Source organism: Pseudopodoces humilis, chromosome 10, assembly GCF_049639895.1.
Source record: "Pseudopodoces humilis isolate 2021_Gansu_Grassland_sample_001 chromosome 10, ASM4963989v1, whole genome shotgun sequence".
NCBI lineage: Eukaryota > Metazoa > Chordata > Aves > Passeriformes > Paridae > Pseudopodoces > Pseudopodoces humilis.
In genome coordinates this window covers 27,761,375-27,785,185 of record NC_142209.1, presented here as the reverse complement: position 1 = coordinate 27,785,185, position 23,811 = coordinate 27,761,375, and the positions used below count along the sequence as shown (strand labels likewise).

Sequence of the window (23,811 nt, the reverse complement as noted above, 5' to 3'; positions counted from 1 at the left end):
TTTTTTCTGCAGTGAAAGGTTATTTTTGCATGATGTCTTCAAAATGCTTCTCTCTCTTTTACTCCTTGCTGTAAGGAGTCAGGATCTGAGTCAGCACGTGGAAATACCCAGGCCTGGCTCCTGGCATGGATTTTGGGTTGGGGAAGTTGTTTAAATGGCTCATGTAGAAATTTTACCTCCACCCCCCCTGCCCCTTTGTCCCCCACCAAGCCCTGAGGAAATCTGTGGTCCCACAGCTGGGATGTGCAGGGATCTCCAGAGGGAAACTCCACTAGCCAACCCCAGCCTGCAGAAAGGGACTGTGCAGTAAGGAAATCCAAAGGATTTGTTGCTTTTATCTCTTTTCATCTCTGAGTTTATTAAAGTGCAAATGTCAACCATGGAGACAGCTATCACATGCAGTGCAGTACACCGAGAAACACTTTCCACACCATAAATGGAAGGAAAAAGGCTTCGTTGTGATTATCTAATGCACAAAGGACAAAACTGAACCAGGGCTCTGTGCCCTGCCATAACAGAAAGTACCACAGCCATGAACTGGAAAACAAAAACCTCTCCAGGCCCTCCCTATCTGACAAAATAGAAAATATGGAGAAGGATGGAGTGTTTATAGAGCTCAGGGTTTTTTTTTTTCTGAGCTTTGTGTTACTGATATGTTTGAAGAGATGCTTCTATTCAGAACTTTTTAAAGTTCAGTATGTTTTTCTTAAAATCATAAATACATAATATTATAAATCATAAATACTCCTTAGAGTACGAATTTAGGAACTGCAGTGGACAAGTCCACCTCACCTCTCTCACAGGGCTGAGGTTTGTCTGCCCAAAGATGCTGGGCCACGGACACCACAGAAATCCTGGGATTCAGTTTTGCTTTGTGCTCTAAAAGAAAAAAAAAAAACAAATGCATTGAGGTACAAACCACGTGAATATAACATGATACAGAACACATGAACATGCTTTCAGCAACAAGAATAAATATTACCATGGCTACAGGGTCTACTTCACAGCTTTGTGAGATGAGGATAAATAAACTATTTCCAAACTCAAAAAAAAAAAAATAATCAGAGATGAGTCTTACAAATAAACTTTGACTTTTTAAATTAAGGCAGCTTCAGCAGGAACTTCAAGGCTTTTGTTGGAAACAGACTTTTCCTAACACCAGAAGTGTACTCGTGCTTGCAGGTAGAGCTCTGATTCACAGTCCAGTTCTCCTAATTTTGACGACTGAAATGAGCAAGGATCTGTGCATCGAATACCAGGAGTGCTCTCTGCAAAAGTCAGTGTTCCATCAGTAGGTGTCATGTGGGAACTCTGAAACCCAGTTCATCTCTCAGGCATGGGAGTGAGGTACCTCTGGCTGAATCATTAGCTCCATGGCCGGGAGGCAGACTGGGAATTCAGAATTACAAGAAGCTGTTGATTTTCTTTCTTTTTTTTTTTTTTTTTCATAAGTGAATGATGAAAAAGGGATATAAAAGGGGAGGGCTGAGGAAGCCAAAGGAAAGCACTAAATGAAAAGCCCATACCAAAGTAAGACCTTAAGAAAGGTGACTCTAGTAAGGTACATCATCCACCTGGAACAAAACCAGATCCTAAAGCTTTCCAGGAAAGAAACAGCAGGAGCTCGAGCGGGGGTTGGTTTGGCTCATCCAGATGTGCGATTCTTCTTCCCCCTCTCCTCTCAGCTAATAAAAGGGTGAAGCCAAATAATTGCACAACAAATGGTACTTCAAGTATTTAGAAACACGGCCTGCATGTCTCAGAGGGGGGATCCTGCATGGGCTGGGGAAATTGTGCACCTCGTGAAACAAAGCTGCCACTTGCAGCGGTCCCAACGCGCAGCGAAGGCACGAGTTCATGTCCTGCACACAGCTCCCTCCTCCTCCTGCAGGGCTGCACGCTGGCAGGAAAGAGCAGTGAAATGAAAAGGAGCAGACAGAAGGGTTATTTTGTTCAAACCTCATCTATTCCAACACGAATGCCACCACAGCCACACGTAAGAACGCACACACGAGACGCACTAACCAGCTGGTTCACGTTTTCACAACACTGCAGATATATTCCCTTGTGCTTGTACACACCTCATGAAATGCTGAACTGGACACACAGCTGAAGATGAGTTTCTGACCCGTTCAAGTGAAGGAAAAAAAAAAAAAAGTCCTGCTGCCTTTACCTGCTCAGCTGCAGCTCCTGAAATTAAACTTACCCCAAACCCCAGCTGGCACCAAGGCTTTGGCCAGGGGGGTGGAAGGGCAGGATTCTCACAGCTCCTGGTGCCACTTCCCCTCCCACCCCTGGCCAAGGCCATGCTGAGCCTGGTGGAGTCAGCTAAGCTACTCAGGGGCTTTACCTAAAAGAGGGTGTAAAAACAGCATCCCCTTTGTCCAGGTCCTCTCAGAGGCTGGGATTAGTGAGTGGTGGCAGTGTCCAGGGCACACCTGCCCTGCTGGAAGAATAAAGCTGAGAGGTCAAAGACAGGGATGCCACCTACATTTTATATATATGCATGTGTGCATATATAATATTTACGTATATATAGCTTCCAAAAAGAACAGCACAAGGTATTTCTGAATTAACTCATCCAGGAGCTGGAGGTTTCTGTTGGAGCCTATCTGAACTCTTTATCCTTTGCATTTTGTCTCTCTCCCCCTCGGGCTGAAGCAAAATTTGGGTGAGTTTGTGGCTTGCAAAGCACAGCTGTCCAGTGGCTTCTGAAGAATTGCACTTGGAGTAATTCAAGTTTCTGTAGTTCAAATATTGTCTACCCTGCTTTTCCTGACGCTTGTGCATGTACCAGCATAACTCAAAAAGAGCTGACCACGGTGTAACAGTGTGAAAGTTAAACTCTTCCTCTGGAAAACGTAACGAGGTCAGCAGCTCCTCTGCAGCTGGGAAGCAGAACACAGCCTACCTATTTGAAGGTAAAATAAATAATAAAAAAGGAGTGAAAGTCCTCAGAGTATTTCAGAGTGCAGCACGGATTAGGGTAAGGCTGTGATGGACCCTTCAATCCGATGCGGTCGCTGAGGAGGTGCTTGCACCAGTCCTGCTCCCTCTGCTGCCTCTGCTGACCCTGAGCAGGGAAGTGCTTCATCCCTTTGTGTCTGTCCATATGGAAAGCTGAGTAACTCCAGGCAGGACTGGTTTTGCAGATCCACACAGCAGTTAATGCTTGCACGGGTCTGAGAAGATGCCAAGTGCCACAAGGGACTTATTCTACCAACCTAAAAATCCCACCCGCCTCCAGGAAGCAAATATTTCCTCCCAAGGGCATTTGCTGCTGCTTAATACTATTAGCTCTGCTGGGAAGGAAATCCCAGAGGAGAAGGGTAAATTTAAAAAAAGACAAGCAGTACATCTACCTGCTCCTGAGCCCCAGACTGTAACACCCCAGCCCCTTAGCAAGGGGGCTACAGGTGCTGCCAGAATTTGGCAAGATGCTCAGCTGGGAGTAAAGATTTGAAAAGCCTTTAACATTTCAAACACATTTCACTCATTGCTCTTTCCTGGATGGAAATTAATGCCTGGCCCTACATCTGCTCCTTTGCAAAGGGATTTATCTCCATCACCCCAAAACCATTCAGGGCTCTTTGCTCATCTCAGCCTTGATCCAAAAGCTGCTGAAGGGCTGGGTGCTCCTCAGCTTTGACTCTGGGGTGGGGTTTGTATTTATTTATTATTATTTTTCTTTTGCATGCAGGAGTTTGGATTCTCCATCCAAACTCACACCACAGCACTGGTGACACAAATCACCTGGCAGCCACCAGGCACAGCACCAAAGCCATCCTCCACCCCAGAGGATTTATTTAATAGTCATAATATAATAAAAGGCTCGTTACAAAACCTAGGAGCACTACAAATATTTCCAGTATTTCTTTTAAAAACAGAGCTGTTCTGCTGTGGGCTTACAGTCCAACCACTGCTGTGTTGGATTTAGTGCTCAAGAGCTTAACAGCAAAACTGATTTTTTTCTTTTTTTTTCTCTTTTTTCTTTTTTTTTTTGTGTCAGCTTTCTACTTTTCTACTTTGTGCGGCTTCTGGAAAAACTGGAGCTCTAAAGTCACATTAGTGAGGATCCAAGCACAATCTGTAACAAAAGTAAGGCAATTTTGTGGTTCTTTTTAAAAAAAAAGGGACTTCAAGCTGAAAAGGTCCATTTAACTGCCAGTAGATGGCAAAAATATCCTGTGTTTGTCTTGATTACCTTAAATAATTAGTAAAAAAGGCTTAATGTGTTCTCTTCCTTGCTTCTCATAAAAACTTGCAGAAAGTATAAATTAAAGTGCAACTGTACAAAAAAAAACCAACCCAAAACCTAGGAAAAAACCTCAAGGGGTCATAAGGAGCTATCAAAAAGACAGATGAAATTTTTTCTTCAAGTTGAATGACTGCATACCTGGGACCACCAAAAGTTCTTTGCTTTGTTTCTTAAAACAGAACACAAAAGGAAAAAACAAAAAACCAGAACAAAACCAAACCCCCCCCACCCAGGATTTTTTTGGCAAAGCTCTCATAAAGCATTTGTTCCTTGATTAGACTATTACTTCATAATCAAGTAAATGGAATTAAATACCATGTCAAAGCCAAGCAGATGCCAAAGCTGCCCGTTAGATTAATCCCGTGTAATAAAAAATAATAACTCTTTAAAACAAAGAAGTCACACATGCATTGGGGTTTACCCTTGGGTAACAAGAATTTAACCTTAAAAATCCCTGCTGTTTGTCTTAAAAATTAAAATCCCATCCTTCAGGGAGCCAGTAGCAAAGGAACAGTAAAATTCCGGGTTGGGATATCCCTGCCTGGTCAGCAGCGTGGCGAAGGTCACGGTCCAGTGGGCAGCAGCAGGACAGGAGAGCCCTTGGGCAGGAGCAGTGAGTGTCCAGCAGCAGGGAAGGCAGATTTGGCAGTGATTTTGGGGAGGTGACAACAGGCAGAGCTTCCTAGGTGAGAGGTGAGAGCTCTGGAGCTGCTGATGGCTCCTGCCCAGCAGGGACGATGCCAGCCCTCGGGTGAAGCACTGGGTTGTCAGGTGGGTGACCCAGATCCTGTCCTCTGCTCACCTGAACCCTGCTTGGGATCCAGGTGGAGCCCATGGTGAGGCAGGGGAGGGGGAGCAGGCTGGAGGGAGGATTAAGGGCTGGGGAAAAGGCAATGTGCCTTCGGCTCCGAGCGTGGCGAGCAGGTCAGCGCTGTCCGGAGCTCTCGGGAGGAAATGAAGCACCTTAGGGACACTCCTCTGCAAAGACTGGACACGGGGAGGCCTCCCCATGGCAGCTTTGCAGCAGGACCTTTGCACATCCCACCTTCCCTCCCCATCTTTAGCAGAGGGAAAAAGAGAGGGGAGGGAGGTCATATTGCACTAGTGCAGAAGCATCTAAGCAGCTGCTGCTTTGGGGAGAAAAGTGTTAAGAGAGGCTGGTACCTGGGTGTGAACAGAGCTGATTCATCACCCTCCATTTCACAGAGCTCCTGGTCAGCCCCTCCACCCTGGCTCAGCCCATCCTGCCCCTACTCTGCACATCAAACTCCCTGCAGGAAGCTTGGCTGTGCCTCCATTTCCTCAGGAAGAACCAGGGGGAAGGAGTTTTCCTAAAACTCCGTGATACATTTGTTAGGTTACAGCCTCGACATTCCCCATGGGCTTCACAAGGAAAGAAAACCAAAGGGCTATTGGATACATTTTGCCAGGCACAAGGAGAGGAAATGAAGTTAATTTCCTTGGTGCCTCACTAGAGGGAAGCATGTTTTGGGTCTGGACTTGGCAGTGTGGGGAGGAGGAGGAAGAACAAGGGAGCAAAAGAAAGGAGGTGTGGACGAGTCGGCGCAGATCCTCACGGCGCGCAGAGGGGCCGGTGCCATCAGCGGGCCAGGGCCATGATGAGGCTGGCACACATCTCAAAGAAGTCCATGGTGTGGCTGCCCAGGCGTGGGGGCACCGAGGGGATGCTGCCCACCAAGGAGCCGCTCAGGGAGCCCATCAGAGACTGGCACTCGCCGGCCGCGGCCGCGTCGATGCTCAGGCGCGGCCGGTGCAAGCCTGCGGCCGAGCAGGAGCGCTGGGGCGTGGAGGAGCCAGACCTCTGCTCCATCACCTCATCTTGAAAAGCCAAAAAAATAGGAAGAAAAGAGAAAAAGCGTGGTAAGGAAACGGGAACAGCAGCGGGGATGAATGGCTTGAACGTGCTTTCGCTGAAACGACACACGCATAAAGCTTCAAAATGCTGAGGATGGTTCTAAAACACCCAGCCTTGCCCTTCTACGTGTTCTCCATCTCCTACTCACCATCGATGCTTTTGAAGTCCAGCAGGTAGCTGCGGTTGTCCACCTGGTAGAGCTGCAGGCTCATCTTCACGTAGTTGCCGGTGACGGGGTTCTTGCGGCGCACCCGCAGGTGGTAGGCGTTCACCACCTGCAAGGGGAAACCTGCCCTCAGCAGGGACACTCCAGGCAGCAAGGGGAACACTTCTTTCCTTATTTTTTCTAAATTCGAGCAAGACATCTTCTGGGAAAAACGGTTTCTCAAAAGGACAACGCCTATAAAATGAAGCAAGTGGCTTCACTTCCTCCTATCTTTAAATATTCTTATTAAGGTTCTGATTCACCAGGATCAGGCTGAGGAAGCTGCAGTGACCCACCTGCCAGGCACAAAACTGATGTTTGCTCCTTCCTCACCAGCAGCCATGGCCACATGAACCAAAAAGTCCACTCATGGACCCACATACACGGACAGTGTTCATGAAATCAGAGCCAGCTGGGCAGAGCAGCCTCTCCCACCAGCACAGCTAAACCCAGTGCTGGTGGATCAGCCTCAAGCTGAGTGTTTCCCTCACTGCTTCCCACCTTCACAATCTGCTGCATCTCATTTACAATGAGATCTTTTCTCTGAGCTATATTTATGAAGCAACTGCGTGGATGGGAGAGGTAATTCTGAAGAAGAGTCACATCTGAAGTTATTCTTAGGGTGGGAAGGCTATTGTGAAACCTCCTCGTATGAAATCAGCTCCACTGCCTACACAGAGATGTTGGGCTGAGTTGGTTTGTGAGGCTGTAGCAGAAATACACTCCCTGTACAAGCATGCAGCTAAAAAATGTCTGGCTGGTGTGGGCTAGTGGCTCATCTCCTGCCTGGTGCAGGGAAATCTGATTTCTGGAAGCTACTGTCTTTAAAGACATAATAATATCAAAACCAAGGAGGAGCCCAGAGGTTTCAAAGAAGCAGCACAGTGAAATTCACACAGAACAATGCTTGGGACCTGGAGGGAGGAGGGGAGCTCCTCTGGTGATGAAGATCTGGGCTGAAATTCTCCTTACCTGGCTCCCAATGCTCACATGATGCTGCTGCCAAAGGCCACGAGCAAGGAGAGCTCACCTCAGGGGCTGCACCAGGATTTGGGGAGTCAGGCACAGCAGCAGAGATCTAGGGCTAATTTAGGGATTTATTGTTCCAGCTTTGAAAAGGACTGCAACTAAATACCTGCAGTGAGTACTGGCAACTAAAACATCTGGGTTTAGATCAAGAAACTGAGCCCTAAATTGAGGAAGCAGTAAGTGTCTGGAAACACATCACTGTGAGCACTGCTCCATCAAGGAAAAGGCCACCACATCAGTGATACAAATCCTGCACCCAAGGGCCCCTGCCCCTCCTCTGTGCATCCTCCAGGACAATTCCTACTGTGCCATTTCAGTCCTGACAGGACCAGGCAGAAATAATGGGAGTTCCTCTGCTCAGAAGCACTCGAGATGACCTCACAGGGAATTAGCCACTAGAATTAGAAATGTGAACAGCTCCTCTCATCCCTGCAGCTAAACGAGGCAGAATCATCTTTCCAGCTGAAGTCTTGAAACCCCTTCTTTCACGCCATAAATAAACACCACAGACACTGAGGCACAGCTGGCACCTTAATTCAGTGAGTTTGCCTTAACAAGGAATAGCAGGGATGACTGCAAGGTGGGGGCATTTATCTGGACACAGGTGAGGCTGTAACCACACTTCCAAACTTCCAAACCCCCCTGAGTTTATGAGATAAAGGATGCTGGAAACCAGCACTCCCTACCTTCCACTCAAAGTCCAGCTGCTTCATAGCCCGGTACACCTCGGCCATGATGTCATAGGGCTTGCTCTGGCTGCGGATCCCCAGGTGCCACTTGGCCTTTTTGACAGTCAGGGGCTTTGGCTTGGTGGTGTTGAGGGCGTCCAGGGGACAGCGGGCTTTGGGGCTGTCGGCGATGAGCGGCGGCATCCGCTCGGGGTGCGGCTTCACGCCCGGAGGGATGTGCAGGGAGCTGTCGTCCATGAAGGAGCCGGTGGGGGGGCTGGAGGCCAGGTAGAACTCGCTGGCCTGGTTCATGATGCGGCGGTTGTCGATGACCAGGTGGTAGGCCACGGCCAGCTGGTCCTGGGGGTCGCCGCTGTACAGGCTGTTCATCACCTCCGACTCCGTGCACTCGAACTTCTCGCACACCTCCCGCACCGCCTCGTCGTCGATCACCGTGGCGTCGTAGGACGGGTCCTCTGGGAACAGGTAACTGGGCAGCTCCTCCTTGAACCACTCGTGTTCCCTGGGGAAGGCAGAGGGGAGCTCCTGTGAGGGGCAGGATGGGGAAAGCAGCCAGGAATAAACCCCGGCTGATGAACCGGGAGCAAAACCCGGCCCGGCAGGGACAGCGATGGCACAATGCACGCTGGGCTTTGAAGTAAGACCTCAGCACTTCCAAGATTCTCACGCTTCAGGATTCCCATGGGCCTGATGGAGATACAGAGCACCAAACCTACGCAATTCCCACCAATTTACAGTGAGGTGAATGATAATTAGGTGTCTAAAACCCGTACGGTGCCTTGTCTATGGGTTCTGTGTGTTGACAGTAATCTCGCCACGTGTGCTGCCTCTCCAACATGTAATTAAATCCTCTAATCATAAGGAATTAAGAAATAAAAAAGGAAGCTTGCATGGGTTGACTTGAAAGGTAAAATTAAGGCTGTCCATTGAAAATGCATTAAAAACCTGAGAATTCCTGGAAGCTGTAGTAACATTTATGTTTAAGCTTAGCACCAGCTAGGTGTAATACATCCAATATTTACATATTATGTTAGTAATTCTTGGGTTTCTCCTCCTTTTCTTTTGGACATACAGCAAATACAATGATTACCCTCTATCTGGTACCCAAAGGGACGTGGTCTTGAAATAAAGTAATGAAAAATGGCTGTTGGACATTAAATTCCTGGGATTATTGCATGATATAGCTTGGTTTCGTTAAGTGCTATTAACAGATTTTTAGGGCTATTTCATAATGCAATAAAACAGAATTTTAAATATTTGTATATAATATATATATATATATATATAATCCTCATCCTGGTCTTCATCACGCACCTCCAGCCAGCACAGAAGGGGTGCAGGGCTGCTCCTTGAATCACTTGGGCCAAAAACCATCTGGATTAGCTGACTACTCCTGAAAACCACCCTGCCAGCAGGTGACCCCCAGAGGCAGCCCCAGCCCTACCCCAGCCCACCTGAGCTGACCTGATGTCCTTGATGGTGGCTCTCTTGAGGGGGTCCACCTGCAGCATGTGCATGAGGAGCGTGGCCACGGAGCGGTTCAGGTATTCGGGGATGTAAAACACTCCCCCACGGATCTTCTTGAACAGGGTGGGGACGTGCTCGTCGTCAAAAGGCAGAGTGCCACACAGGAGGGCGTAGAGGATGACACCACAGCTCCAGATGTCCACCTCTGGGCCAGCATAGAGCCTGCACGAGGACAAGGCCAGGAGAAAGCTGTCACCCCACCCTCTCCTCAAGTCAGGGTGCAGGGGTGGAACCTCCTGCCAGCTCCAGCAGGGACAGAGCTCCAGCCCACACCAGGGCTGCTCACGTGGCTCCCCCAAAACCAGATCTGCCTCAGCCAGGACTGCTCAGGGAAATGAGAGGCAGGGCTGGCACTGGCTGCTCACATCTCTGTGTACAACCCTGCCTGCACCAAACTCTCCAAAAAGCCCCACACTTCCAAGAGCCCTGCCTGGCTGTTTGCTCCCTTGCCCCGAGGGCTCAGCCAGAAATTTCTGTTCATTGAAGGAGGCAGATCAAACAGCAACAGATAATTCTATCTCTGAGTGCTTGTTTTTGGTGTGCTGGTATTTAAGTGCTCCCGAATCCAACAAGCTGCCAAATGTGGTCTCTGCCATCACCAACTCAGGACACCCCAAATATACAGTTTTTCTGCTCCTGCTCATCTCTTTTTGCTACAGCTGATGCCTCCCCAGAGATTTTGGGAGGCAAGACTTGCCCTTGGGGCCCAACCGAAATACAGAAGTTGAAACGCAACTACAGAAGTCTCTTCGTGAAACCTCAGCATCCCGCACTTGCTCCTCCTGAAAAGCATCACTGCAGAGATATCAGTGCAGAAATCATGCTAGTCACGCATGTGACCATTCTCTGAACACCCCCAAAACACTTGGTCTGCCTGTCCAGGGGTGAGACTTTGCCTGCTGAGGCTGGGGACGGCAGCAGAGCCATTCTGGAGGGGCAGAGGATCAGCTGGATGCCCCCTCAGCGCTGCCTCCATGCCCAGCTCCCACAGACCAGAAGCCTGATTCTTTTGCTGATAAGTGCACTGCCTGAACAGTCTTTTGGACCTTTAAGCCCAAATGAGATGCACTTTTACAGCTCTGAAACCTGAGCTGTCAGGCTCTACTGCTTCTGAGCTCTAGCAGGGAAGGCAGCAGGAGCCAGGAGTCAGCTCCCCCTGCTCCACACAGCCAGCAGCAGGGCAGGGAGGGTGCACTGTGCCTGTCCCCCTCAAATGCAGCTCTCACACGCTGCTGCAGCTCTGAGAAGAGGCCAGCTTGGCACACTGAGCATGAAACTCAGGTAGCCCTGAGCCTGTAGATGGGAGTGATGAGGGAGGGATGCAGTTGCAGCCAGCAAAAAAGTGCAGCACATGGGCTTGGTTTTGATTTTCCTTCTTTTGTTGTTACTAAGCTGCATTTCCTGTACCCTTGGAACACTCAGGGGGACTAAATTCTTCCTGCTGATCTGCCATGTGCCTTGTCTCCTACAGAAATTGAAAAACATGTGTCTGGCCTTCACTGAGATGGAAATACTAGTGATATTTTTTTGGAATCCCAGTAGTTTCTGGCTTTGTCCCTTTCTTGACAATGAGGATTTTCACTTGTTTCACTTCACTTCGTTTCACACACACAGAGCTGTAGTCACAACAGGGTTTTTGGATGCTAGTCTAATTCCTAGGATGCTCTGCCAACGCTTGCTCTGGTGTAAACAGGGATAAAATAATCATAATCACAGCAAACACATTCTGAACAAAATGTTCTATTCGAAAGCTACAGATATAGGCAAAAAGACACTGGATTAGGAAAAGTAAAGCTTGTGGCAAAGGGAGATTCAAAAAAAAAGGGGTAGATAATGAGATGGGCAGTTTGAAGGACCATTCAGGGGACTGAAAATTTGAAAATCTAGGTTTGCAATCTTTGCTAAGGTATTAAAGAGAGAATTAGGGAGAAATGTACATTCTATGTAATTTCTGTTCCTGACAGCAAAATACAGGAGGCAACACCTCTGTATCAACACATGGAAATCCAGTTCAGCCTTGTGGGGTGTGTTCAACACTCCATGTGCTGTACAGATATTTCATGCTGAGAGATGCAGCCACAGAAGAGGTTTGTCAGTTCAATGAATCAGTTCAAAACAAAGCTCTGAAGGTTGAACCTACTGCCATACCCCAAGCTTAAGGAACCAGGAGACAAGTATTTTCATTACAAGTGTTGGGAAGTGATTAAAGATCCTCCTGGTTCTTTTGTTAGTGAATGGCTTTCCTCATTAACACTGTGTTTTATATTGCAGGTGGGCAGGAGAGGAGGGGGTGACCTGGAAAAGCCTTTCCACCTGGAACCTCAGCATTTGCATCCAAAGAGTCATTTTCACCCTCTTTAATTAGCAATATAAACAGTCAACATCTGGCATTAATAATTCCTCCAAAGTAAACACCTGCAGCAAAACACTGTTTGCTATTACAGCTATTGAGAAGTAAAATAACCAAGAAAACCTTCAGATCTTTGCCAACAGATTCACCCAAACACAACATCCAGGTTGGAAGGATTCAGTTGCTTTTACTAGATGTGCAAAGCTGTTTCCAATACCAAGAACAAATCTGAAGTCCATGTGCTCACGCAGACTCTGATAAGAAATGGAATGTCTTACCTTCCAGAGATGACTTCAGGGGCTGCGTAATTTGGGGAACCACAGCTGGTGCGGAGAAATTCACCATCTGACATCATGTTGGACAGTCCTAAAAACAAAATGCTTGTTATACACTGGTTTTTGATCTGAAGGTCCAGACCTGAGGACCCCGTGTCACACAGAGGAAAGGCAAGGAAGTGGAGTGGAATATTTGGGAGGAAACTGTTGATATAATTTAGATAGATTTCTCTGAACTGATTTGAAAGTTTTTACTTTTGTTATTGTTGTTGTTGTCGTTTGTTATTTTTGTTGGTTCGTTATAATATTGAAATATTCACTCCAGGCTAATTTTGCTCCTCTAAGCTGCAATTCAGAGCACAGAGGAGAAGAGATATAATTCATCCCAGAGCTCTTACTTCACATGGCAATTGGGTGGGACTGTGGAATGAGTAAATCTTCAGAAGGATTTACATCACTAGAAAGGACTCACCAGGACAGAGTTGGTAGCCCAGGTATTTTAATGGATTTCAACCCCTAATGCCACTTAGAGACTCCTGTTACTGCTCATTGTAAAATGAGCTGAGGCCAAGAGCACATGGCCAAACAGAGGGAGAACATGCACGAAAATAAACACACACAGCCAGCTCACCCTGAGCTAGCTGCACCGAGCCTGCCTCAAACAGAAATTAGGTAAATTTTACATCGGGTGATTACACTGAAACACAGCAGAGATTTACAAATTGCTTGGCTGCTCCATTCTCAGTGCCAGTACAGGAGCAGCCTGCACCCAGTAATCCCTGCTGCAGCAGGAAGGGCAGTGTTTATAAGTGTGGGATTTCCAGGTGGAGCAGCAGGCTCTGGGTTTTGTGCGGCCACGCTCCGGCGGCGCTGGCTGCGCCTCTGGAATGCTGCTGGGGTCACATACCAAAATCAGCTATCTTTGCATTCATGTGTGCATCCAGCAGCACGTTCTCTGGCTTCAGGTCCCTGTGCACAACCATGTGCCTGTGGCAGTAATCCACTGCTGACAGGATCTGCTGGAAAAGGCGTCGAGCTTCTGCCTCCTCGACCTGTGGGAACAGCGGAGGGAACAGCGCTGGGGGTTGGGGTGCACGCAGAGCTGGCAGGGGAAGGTTTGACTTAGCAAGGAGCCAAAAAGCTTCCAGAGTTCAGAGAGAAAATCCCAGCGTGCCTGCCACCAGAAGCAGCAAATAAAGCAGATTTCTCACCCTTATGTTTTACAGTGTGCCAGTGTTTGAAAACGATACAGCCCAGAGAGGAAGGGTGAGACCTCGGTTTAGCTGAGATGTCAACAAGAATTTAAAGGTGGCACCTATCAGCCTGCTGTCCCAATGGGACTGTGGTACAGACCCAGGCTCCACAAAACACCACAGAGGATATTGCTGGGAGCAATTCCTCATGGATTTCCTCTGGAAGCAACGGGTGAAGCTGAATATCATTATGATTTTAATTACCTGTGTAACTATAAAGTTGTATGAGCTATATCAGAGAAGCTAAATTTTAAATTATTATTTTTACTGATGAATTCCAAAAGACTCCCTTCATGAAAAGCTGAGTTTATGAAAGCAGAAGTCCAGAAAAGATCCGAATCAGTCACTGAAAAGATCCAGATGGGTAAAATGTGTGAGAAATCAGAACTGTACATACAAAACTGAGTCAGCTCCATTGACCAATAAACTAATCTAACCCAAATTGTTGTAAATGTATTGATTTGGTGGCACAGAGAAGGAATTTGTTAGGGGCTGATCCTTCACCTGAACCCTTACTCTGGTTGTTCACTTTGGCCCATTTTTAACTCCTTGCCCTGCAACTGCTCCACGGGGCAGAGATTTTCCTTGTAACCAAAACCTCACATTTCACAGGCTCAACACACACCTCAGGTGATTTATACCCAGTGGGACTGCTGCCACTTGAAAATTTTGTTCAGCTAAGCCACATCCTTGAAAAGTCTTCAAAGAACCCAACATGGAACCAAGAGGGGGTCTGGGAGAGGTGAATGACTGGGGCAGAGACCACACCAAGTGGTCTTCCACTCCAGTGCCACAGATTTGCTGCTGATCCATGGGGGTTTTGACAGGCAACACATAGGTAAAAATCACAAAAATGAGCCAGTTTTCCAATCATTTGCCCTAAGCAACATGCTACCTTGGCTATTTTGGTTTGAGGGCCGAAAATACACCAGAGAACGCTGCGAAAAATCACACACAAGATTCATGTGAGCCGGTACGAGACACCCCAGATGAGGAGGCTGTGAAGCAACTTCTATTTTGGGCCTTAACCTTAACTGTGCTCCCTTGAGCAGTCATTTTGCTCCTGAACACCATCCTCCTTCCCACCCCAGTGAGAAGTCTGGGACTGGCACTTACACGTCCGTGCTTACAGATGTAATCAAACAATTCCCCGCCAGACACGTATTCCATGACCATGAAGAAGTCTGTTGGTGTGCTGATGACCTGGTACCTTCAAAAACACAAGCAGATTTAGAAAAAAACATTTAATTAAGAGCAGGGAAAGGCTTTTAAACAGATTGCTAATTCCACATCAACACTTCAAATAAGAATTTGTTTGGACCTTGCGTTTGTAAATGCTTTCCACTTCTGAAAAGGCGTCTCTTGTTTCCAGTATAATCTTTCACTTGTCTGTGAAAGGACCTCTTTTCCAGATCTATGATCTCCCTTCAGCCCTTTAAATAATCCTCTGAAATATCTGCCAGGCAATCTTATCACATTTAGGACTGCCCTGACTTTCAAATTTCCATTTGGGGTAGAAATGAAGTCCTGGTTAGCTGAAGTCAAAGAGAGGATCCATCTGGCTTCCCTCATAGCAAGAAAAAAAGAAGATAAAGAGCTCTAGGCACTAGAGAGAGCTCCCTCTGGACAGGTACAGAAACGAAAAGGAGACCCTCTAAAGTTATTTTTCAAATATTAAATCTCTCTAGAATGGGAGGAAAATCCTTCTAGAATGGGGGGGAGAAACCAGAGTATCACTTTCAGGTTGTAGATTTATTCTTCATTTTCCTTCAAAATGATCCCTGAGTGCTGCAAAGTGTCCCAACTGGAATAAATTGCCAGTGATCAGCTGAGGTCAATGCAGCCCCAGGAATTCACAGCAGCACCAGCTGGGACCTCCCTCTCTTTTATTTCAGATTCATTGTTTTGTTGTTGTTTGCTTTTTTTTTTTGGCTTTTTTTTTTTTTTAATTCATTTTTGCATTTGAATTTCATGAATTTTTACAGGGCTGTAATTTGAAACAAACAGATTTCAGCAATTTTCAGAGGCTGACAAGGGAATCTGGGATACTCCCATAGAGATCAATAGCATCAGCCTCATTTTTCTGAAGAGCTTTGGACCCAGACATCTAAGTCACTGTTAATTGCCCCAATATTTCTTTTATATACATTTAAAACCTTATTGAAAGAGGTGTGTGTGCCCCAGTCTCCTCACATCTTTATCACTGTATTTCATGAATGCAACATGTATCACAGGACACAGATATTGTCAAAGTGGATTTAGTTTTTATGGCTTTGACAAATGTGCAAACAGGATCCGACTTGCAGGATGCTGGGCACAGAGCTGAGGAGCCTTGCTGGCGCTTTTTTCATGAAATAATACCAATCTGTTCTCCAATAAATCCATGGAACTGTGAAGTTACTCTAAAATCAACAGTTGCTGCATGGTTAGTTATTTAACTGCAGAGAGAATTTGTTTTCCCTCGCCTCTAAGTCCCAGGTATTTGCTATATCTCATGCCAGTTTTAAGGCTGACCTAAATGTCAACTTACCCTTGCAGTTACCATTCAACAGCTTTCTTTTATGGGAATGCCAAAGATATTATCAAGTGCCTCATTAATGTGGGCTGGCTGCACAAGCTGGGGATTGAGCAGGAATCCCAGAGGCTGCAGTGCAGGTGCTGATTTACAGCCCCAACTCAGGTTCATCAAAGTGGTGACTTTCAAAACTTACGTCTGAATAATAAATTTTGACAAAAAAAACAAAACAAAACAAAAAAAAAAAAAAAAGTGTTCTTTTAAGCTCTGGGTAATCAGTCCATTAAAACATAAATCCTACTGACTGGAGGCCAAGGTTGCACTCTCAGAGCCTGACCGTGCTGCAGTTTGTGGAATCACAGAATGGTTTGGCTTGGAAGGGACATTAAAGATCATCCAATTCCAACCCCTGCCATGGGCAGGGACACCTTCCACCATCCCACGTTGTTTAAACACCCATCCAACCTTGCCTTGAGTGCTTCCAAGGACAGGGAAGCACAGCCTCTCTGGAAAACCTGTGTCAGTGGAACATTTGGCACGCAAAAACTTGACCAAACACATCTTTTACAGCTGTGATCCATCTCCTGGAAGCCAGGTAACTGTGTAAGAGAGGTCTTTGTGCACAGAGCAGCAGCTGGACACTGGCAGGGAGGATACTCACAGCTTGATAATGTGAGGGTGCCGGAAGAGCTTCAGGTTCTGAATTTCTCGCTTGATCTTCCCCACCACATCCAGGCTGCGGATTTTCTGCCTGTTCAGTATTTTCACTGCTACTTTGTGCCCTGTCAGCTGGTGCTCACCAACTATTAGAGAGAGAGAGAGCATTGCAAAGTCACTAAACGGTGCAGCAGGGGTCACACAAGCAGCTTAGGGGGCTATAAGCAAAAAGCCACTTCTGAAGGGAAAAAAACAGAAGATGAGGGTGTGAAATATTTCAAAGTTTTTGTCTCTTCACTGTTTTCCCAGTGGAGTCATAGAAGGCAGAAGAGAGGGGACTTATCTGCCAAAACCACTCCACTAAATAAAACAGAGTGAGTTGCTGGAGGAGGTCATACCCCGAGCTAATTTGCAAGGATTTATAGCATGTAAAAGCTAGATTAATCAGAAACAGATATATTTAAATGGCAGAGGAGAATCTCCACCACAACACACCGGTAGACAAAATCCCTCATAAGCCTAGTCTTAAAACTAGACCATCACACTTCTTTTTTAAAAAAATGGTGTGGGGATTTTCCCTGCCCAAAATAGGACTGTGGGATTTGCATTACTAAAATGAATTTCTATTTATACTTCCTCCAACATGCTTCTTGCTTTGATGACAAGCTGCAGGAACACTGCTGGACTGCAGGAGCAAATTCTGCTTTTAGGAAAGATGGAAACTTCAACATGGGTTTTTTTTAAAAAATGCACTTGGTGCATTGAGATGCTGATGTTTATCTCCTGTGTTCAGGGAAAAACCATAACCATAAACTGGGAGGAGCAGCCCCACTGTCACTGGGGAAATTGTACTTAATGATGTGGAACGAATTCAGCGTGGGATCCATTTGTTATCAATAAACAGACCACACAAAAAACAAAAAGCTCCCAGGAAGCAAGATTTATATTGAAATTGAGAGCAGGAAGAGCCTGAAAACGGGGTTTTTATACCCAAAAAGGGTCCTCAGAGCAAGCTGCCCCTCCTCAGTATTTTCTAATGTGATATTCAACAGGGTGACACACAGATGGTTTCCTAAAGCCTGCACAGGAAAACCTGCTTACAGTAAATATTTGTGCTCTCTAATTACCAACGTCACCCTTCCAGTAAAAACACGCGGTGCGAGGAGTTAATTACTGCGAGCAAACCTTGCTATTACATTATTAGAGCCTGTAATTTTGGCAGCCCTAATGAGCTGATCAGAAGCACCCAGGGTAAGCAGGAGGCGTGAGAAGGGCAGGGCAGCAGCACTCAGGGCACACCAGGTCACTATTATTAGCCACCAGATAAGACCTGCCAGAGATTCTTTCCTCAATAAGAGCATCCTAAAAATAAAACACTTTACTGCCCTTGAAAATTAAAGCACCACTTTGCATGTCCATTTTATTCCTCGTAATACTTAAAACTACGAGATGATGGAATGAAAATAAACTCAGCTTTGCAGCAGAGATGAAATTTAGGGATTAGCTGAGGGCTGGAGGAGGCAGATAATTCCTCTGGTGCAGTGCAAGGAGAGTGCTGTAAATAGTCCAGTGAGGCATTTTCCCTGGTGAATCCTTGGGGAGAGGACAGCAGGGCAGTGAAGCAAAATTTTTTCACTGAACTAGGAGGAAAACCCTGATTTCTGCCACCCTTTGCTTCAGGACAACGCTTTCTGGCCTTACCTCAGCATATACTTTGAAAATTTTTTATTGTACACTAGAGGAAAAAAAAAAAATGGCCATGCCCAGGATGAATAATTACTGTTTTTAATATTACTGCCAAATAGTTCATCCCCTTTCCCATCCGCGACAAACAATGTGTAACTCTGCGAAGGTTTGCTAGCACAAACACATTAATAATTAAAAATAAACAGCCTATTTTGTAATCCATCTTTTGCTTACAGTAAGCATTAGATACAGAGATATTATTGTTTCTGTCCCCAGTGACTTGTTAAGCCTCCTTGAACTCGGTGAGAGAGAGACAAAGAGGGAACACAACTTCCTATGTGGTGGGAGACTTTCAAGCCTTTGAGGGCCCTCTGGAGCTGCAGGAATTTAGGCATGGGCAGTAAGGACAACCCTCCCTCTGCTCACAGAACCTGTCTCTGAACCCCAGCATCATCTCAGAAGGGAGGGGCAGGTCCCAGGTCTCCCACGGGCATGGGAGAGGATGCTCACCCCAAGGGTGGGCAGTGATGGCCTTGGCTGGTGGTGAGGACACACTTCCTTCCCTCTCACTGCCTCCCCAGGGTAAAAAAGTGGAAAGGAGACTCCTTACATTTACTTATTTTTATAAAAGGAAAAAAAAAATGAGGAGGAATAGTGATTATAGCACCATGAGCACAGATAATAAATAAAACCCCCTGGCAGCACGGGTTTTTACATCACTTTCTTTATCCTAGCAGCTCTTAATATTTTTGCAAATGCTTCAGGGCAATGTGGAAGCTTGTGGAGGGGTGAGGAAACTCCTTCCCTATCAGCTCTGCTGGCCCTTATCTCAGCCCAAAGTTAAAAATGAAATTCATCCAAAGCGTATATTTAGCAATGCTGTGTTAATTCTGCCCCAGGGCCACTTGCTTGTGTCTTGTATCAGCCTTTCCCTGTCCCCCCTCTGCTCAGTCTCCTTTGGTTTCATCTTCCCTCTGACACAAAGTTTGTCTTTCAGCAGCAATGGCAAAAATGGGATCAGACCCCGCCTGCAGCCCAGGGAGGTGACAGAAACACAACCCAAGCACTGCCAGTCCTTCAAGGACCACAAATCAGTCACTTCTGTGGCAAACAAACAAAAAAAAGCGAGGGAAAGAAGCCACCAAGGCCCCCAGGGATGCTGTGGGAGGCATCACAGGGAAAAAAATACCTGGGTTACTCTACTGGATTTTGAGTGAAGCTCCACAGGATGGGACGTGCCCACAGCAAACACAATTTGTCTCATCTGTTCTTACCAAGCCCCAGGGAAGGAGATGCCACCTCCTTCCTCCAAGGCTTTGCTAAACTCCAAATCCAAGATCTGCTCCACAGTTCTGTTTCTGCCAATTACTCTAATCTTTGGCCTGGAGGACAGGGAAGACAACTAGACTTGGTAAAAATGCTGTGTGGTAACTTCAAGTCTTGATATGACACCTCCTATCCATGCACATCCTCTCCTCGAGCAGATGCTGTGTCCTCATCACCATTTCCAGATGGAATCTCAGTATTATCACCAAAATCCTGCCCTCATCTGCCAACCCATTTGCTCCCCTCCATGCCTTGTGTGGACTTTTTGTAAATGAGATCAAGAAACTGAATGGGCTTAAAGCAAAACAGTTTCTTGCAGTGTTCAGCCAGTTTTCAGGAGGATCAGCTCCCTGATGACCCAGGCAGTCACAGGGGCTTTTCCCATCATGTCTCTGATGGCTCAAAATGACTACTCAGCTCCAGCCATGAGTTAAAGCTCTGGTTTGTACCCCATGTCACTAAATCCTCCCTTCCATTGCCATTTCTTATTTCCTTAATAACAATAACCCTGAACAACTGTAAATTATGATTTCTTAACTTTGACAAGTAAGGCAGGAAAAAGTGCCAAAACCAAAACCTTGTGCAAAGCAGAATTTGAAGAAAACACGTCAGCAACAAGAAATGTCACTGATGGCACCTGACTTCTCCCTGAAAAAAACCTCTACTTTTCTCATGTAAATACAACTTTTTCTACAGCTTATTTGATTAAAATGCTGTAGCTCTGTATAAATGGGAGATTTCATTTTATTTCAGTGCCCAGTCCCAAGCACAAACTTCACCTGTCAGTTGCAGGCAAAATATTAAGGGAAAAAAAGACATATAAAGGGTACTACTCACCTATAAAGGATTTTGAGCTGGGAAATCTCTTTTATGTTACTTGAAAAATTGCTTTGGAAAAAGTCCATTTTTACCAAACTCGGGTCATATATGGGGTAGGGGGTATTTGTGCTAGCTAAGGAAAAAAAGGCTATTGTTGGCAGGTTTAAATTGGTCTGCAAGGAAAGAAAAACCTGCCTTTGGAGCAGTTTTGAGGTCTGCTAGTACACACTAGTGATTTAAATGGTCCTTACTGTTAGAAGTATTTATTCTGATAATTCTTTAGACAGTAAATTTGTGGTTTGGGATTAAACACAGCAATATATTTTTAGGGGCGTGATTAATGGCCACAGGTGGACTTAGCTGCAGCGGTTGTGGTGGTTTCTTTCATCTGCTGTCAATTTGGGTTTCTTTTAAAGCTCCAAGCACTGAGGGCAGGCACAGCACCCCTTTGCCCAGCCACATCTCAGTGGGGTGGGGGACACTGAGTGGGACACTGCTCCCCCACCTCAAGCTAAACCAATTTCCTACTGGGAAACACAGCTTAGACACCGAATTTTGTTGGTTTTCTGTTTTTTCAACGCCTTGTTTAAAAAATTAAATTTGCATCTAATGATAGAATTTGCAGGAAAAAGAAATACCAATGTTTGCAAACCTCACAGCCAGGTAAAGCAAAGCCTTCAGGATGTGTGTTGGCTGCTCTGGCACAACTTGCCAAGGAATTCCTGTGTGGAGCCCCAGTCTGACACAATCCCCCCCATCCTGCAATCCTGGAATGGCTTGGGATGGAAGAGACCTTAAAGATCATCTAATCCCACCCCATCAAGGGCAGGGACACCTCCCACTATTCCAGGTTGCTCCAAGCCCTGTCCAACCTGGCCTTGGACACTTCCAGGGACTCAGGGACACCCAATGCCAGGGTCCCATCACCCTCACAGGGAACAATTTCTCCCCAATATTTCCCCTAACCCTGCCCTCTGTCAGCATGAAGCCATTCCCCCTCGCCCCACCAAAAGCCCCTCTCCATCTGTCTCGCAGCCCCTTTAGGCACTGGAAGGTGCTCTCAGGGGCTCAGGAGCCTTCCCTTCCCCAGGTGAAGGCGGAGCTGCCCCATCCCTGCCCGCCCCGGCCCCTCCATCCCCGCTCCGGGGCTGCGGGCACGCTGGGCTCCGCGGGGCGATGCTCGGAGGGGCACGAACCCCCCCGGCTCCAGGAGCCCCCCGGAACCCCTGCCGCCCCTCGGGAAGGAAAGGAGCGAGGAGCGCATTCCCGGGACGGAGGGGCAGGATGCGCTCCAGCCTCCCCATCACCCCCCTCCGAGCGCGGGAGCAAAGTTTTGGAGGATCCCGCTCGCAGCAAGGGCTCCGGGGGCTGTGACAGCCCGGAGCACCGAGGGGCGAGCGCAGCATCTCCCGGCAGCCGCCCGGCAGCGCCGCGTCCCCGCCCGTGTGCCCCGGGCACGGCTCCGCGGATGCGAGAGGAGCCGCCGAGGGAGCGGAGCGAAGGGAGAGGAGCGAAGGGAGAGGATGCCGGAGCGGAGGGAGAGGAGAGGATTGCGGAGCAGAGGGAAGGGAGAGGATGCCGGAGCAGAGGGAAGGGAGGGGATGCCGGAGCGGAGGCCGCGGGAGCGGGAGCGGGGAGGCGGCGGCGAGGGGCGCGCCCGGCCCGGCCCGGCCCCGCCCGCGGCCGCGGTACTCAGCTCTTGACTTTGCCGAAGGTGCCGACCCCCAGCGTGTCCCCCAGCACGTAGTGGCCGATCTTCACCCGCCCATCGTGCTTCTGCTTCTCGGCCATGTTCGCCCCCCGCCGCCGGACCACAATGCACAGGGCCGGGCCGGCGGGGCGGGGAGCGGAGCGCGGCGGGCCCGGAGGGGCGGGGAGCGCCCGGCGCCGCCAGGTGGGACCGGCCGGGAGGGGACACGGCCCGCAGGGGGACACCTGCCGGAACACCCACCGGGGGCGGCACCTGCCGGGGGTACGCCCTCCCTGGGTGCCACCTTCGGGGTGCATTCCCTATTGCCATGTACCTGTCGGGGGTGACACCCTTCCCCAGTGACACCTTCGGGGGGAATTCCCTATTGCCATGTACCTGCCCGGGGTGACACCCTTCCCCAGTGTCACTGTTCGGGGGGTGCATTCTCTGTTCCCACCCACCTTTCGGGCGTGACACCCCTTCGGAGCAGTGTCTGCCGCAAGGGACATCGTCCTCCGGTGGCACTGACCTCCGTGTGCACCTCCAGTTGCCGTGCACCTGTCTGGGGGGTGACAGCCTCCTTTGGTGGCACTGTGCTCAGGGTACAGCCTCCTTGCGTGTACTGACACCCTCCTCGGGGTGATGCCACCCTCAGGCTCCTCCCTCCTTGGAGGTACACCTGCCTGATGTGGGGACATGGCCCTTAAAGCACATCCTCCTTTTGGGGCACCCTCCTTGTGGTGTGCCTGGCTTGGTGTGCCACATGTCAGAGAGGTGCTGGTGGCACCCTCCTTGGAGTGCCCCCTCCTTGGAGTGACCCCTCCTTGCAGTGACACCTTCCTTGGAGTGACACCTCCTTGGAGTGACCCCTCCTTGCAGTGACACCCTCCTTGCAGTGACACCTTCCTTGGAGTGACCCCTCTTTGGAGTGACCCCTCTTTGGAGTGACACCTTCCTTGCAGTGACACCTTCCTTGGAGTGACCCCTTCTTGGAGTGACCCCTCCTTGCAGTGACCCCTCCTTGGAGTGACACCTCCCGAGGGTCACAGGGTCCTGGAGGTGCACCCTTCTCTGCCTCTGAGGGATGTCGCACCTGCCTGTCAGAGGGTGGCACTGTCCTTGGGGTACATCCTGCTTTTGATGCTGCTTCCTTGGGTTGATTCCTCCTTTTGATGACCCTGCTCACCAGCCAGGGGAGCTGCTTTTGGCCCAAAGAGCAAATCCCCACGGGAGGGATGCTGGGTGTGAGGGGCAGGGCTCCAAATGCACCCTCTGCCTTGGGCTGGCGGACAAGGTGCACTCAATGGAAAGTTTCAGCCAGAATCCCAAAAGATTTAATAGTGAAAGCAGGATGTTCTCTCTCATTTCCCACACAGAACATAAACTTTGTCTAGACAACATGAATTGTGAGAAGAATGAGAGAAGAATGGCTGCTCATCCCAAGAAAGTAACATGATTGAACACCAAAATTCGCACCTAGGAAAGTGGTCCTGCCACATTTTAATAGTGTTAATTTGTAGCTCTGTGCTTCTCATTGAGCTTCCCCAAGTAGCAGCAGGCAGTCACAAATGCAATCTGTGCTCCAAGGTAATAAAGAGCTGTTTGGGAAGCTGGAACAGTGTGTGTAAACACAAGGTCCCTGATAAAATAATGACC

General features: G+C 48.0%; 1 protein-coding gene across 3 annotated transcripts; it reads right to left on the bottom strand.

Moving 5' to 3' along the window:
- Positions 1 to 355: 355 nt before the first annotated feature.
- PRKAA2 (protein kinase AMP-activated catalytic subunit alpha 2) lies at positions 356 to 22,272 on the bottom strand. 3 transcript variants are annotated; one of them, XM_088060461.1, is made up of 9 exons: positions 22,163 to 22,272; positions 16,639 to 16,780; positions 14,579 to 14,672; positions 13,117 to 13,261; positions 12,213 to 12,300; positions 9,522 to 9,746; positions 8,055 to 8,559; positions 6,283 to 6,409; positions 356 to 879 (listed from the first exon to the last, which is right to left on the bottom strand). In XM_088060461.1, exons 1-9 carry the CDS (start codon positions 22,254 to 22,256, stop codon positions 749 to 751), a joined length of 1,551 nt encoding a protein of 516 aa, XP_087916587.1. In that variant the 5' UTR covers positions 22,257 to 22,272; the 3' UTR covers positions 356 to 748. The 3 variants fall into 3 exon arrangements, with proteins under 3 accessions (XP_087916587.1, XP_005521258.2, XP_087916588.1); XM_005521201.3 differs by having other exon boundaries at positions 746 to 6,097; XM_088060462.1 differs by having other exon boundaries at positions 746 to 1,389.
- Between the last annotated feature and the right edge of the window lie 1,539 nt (positions 22,273 to 23,811).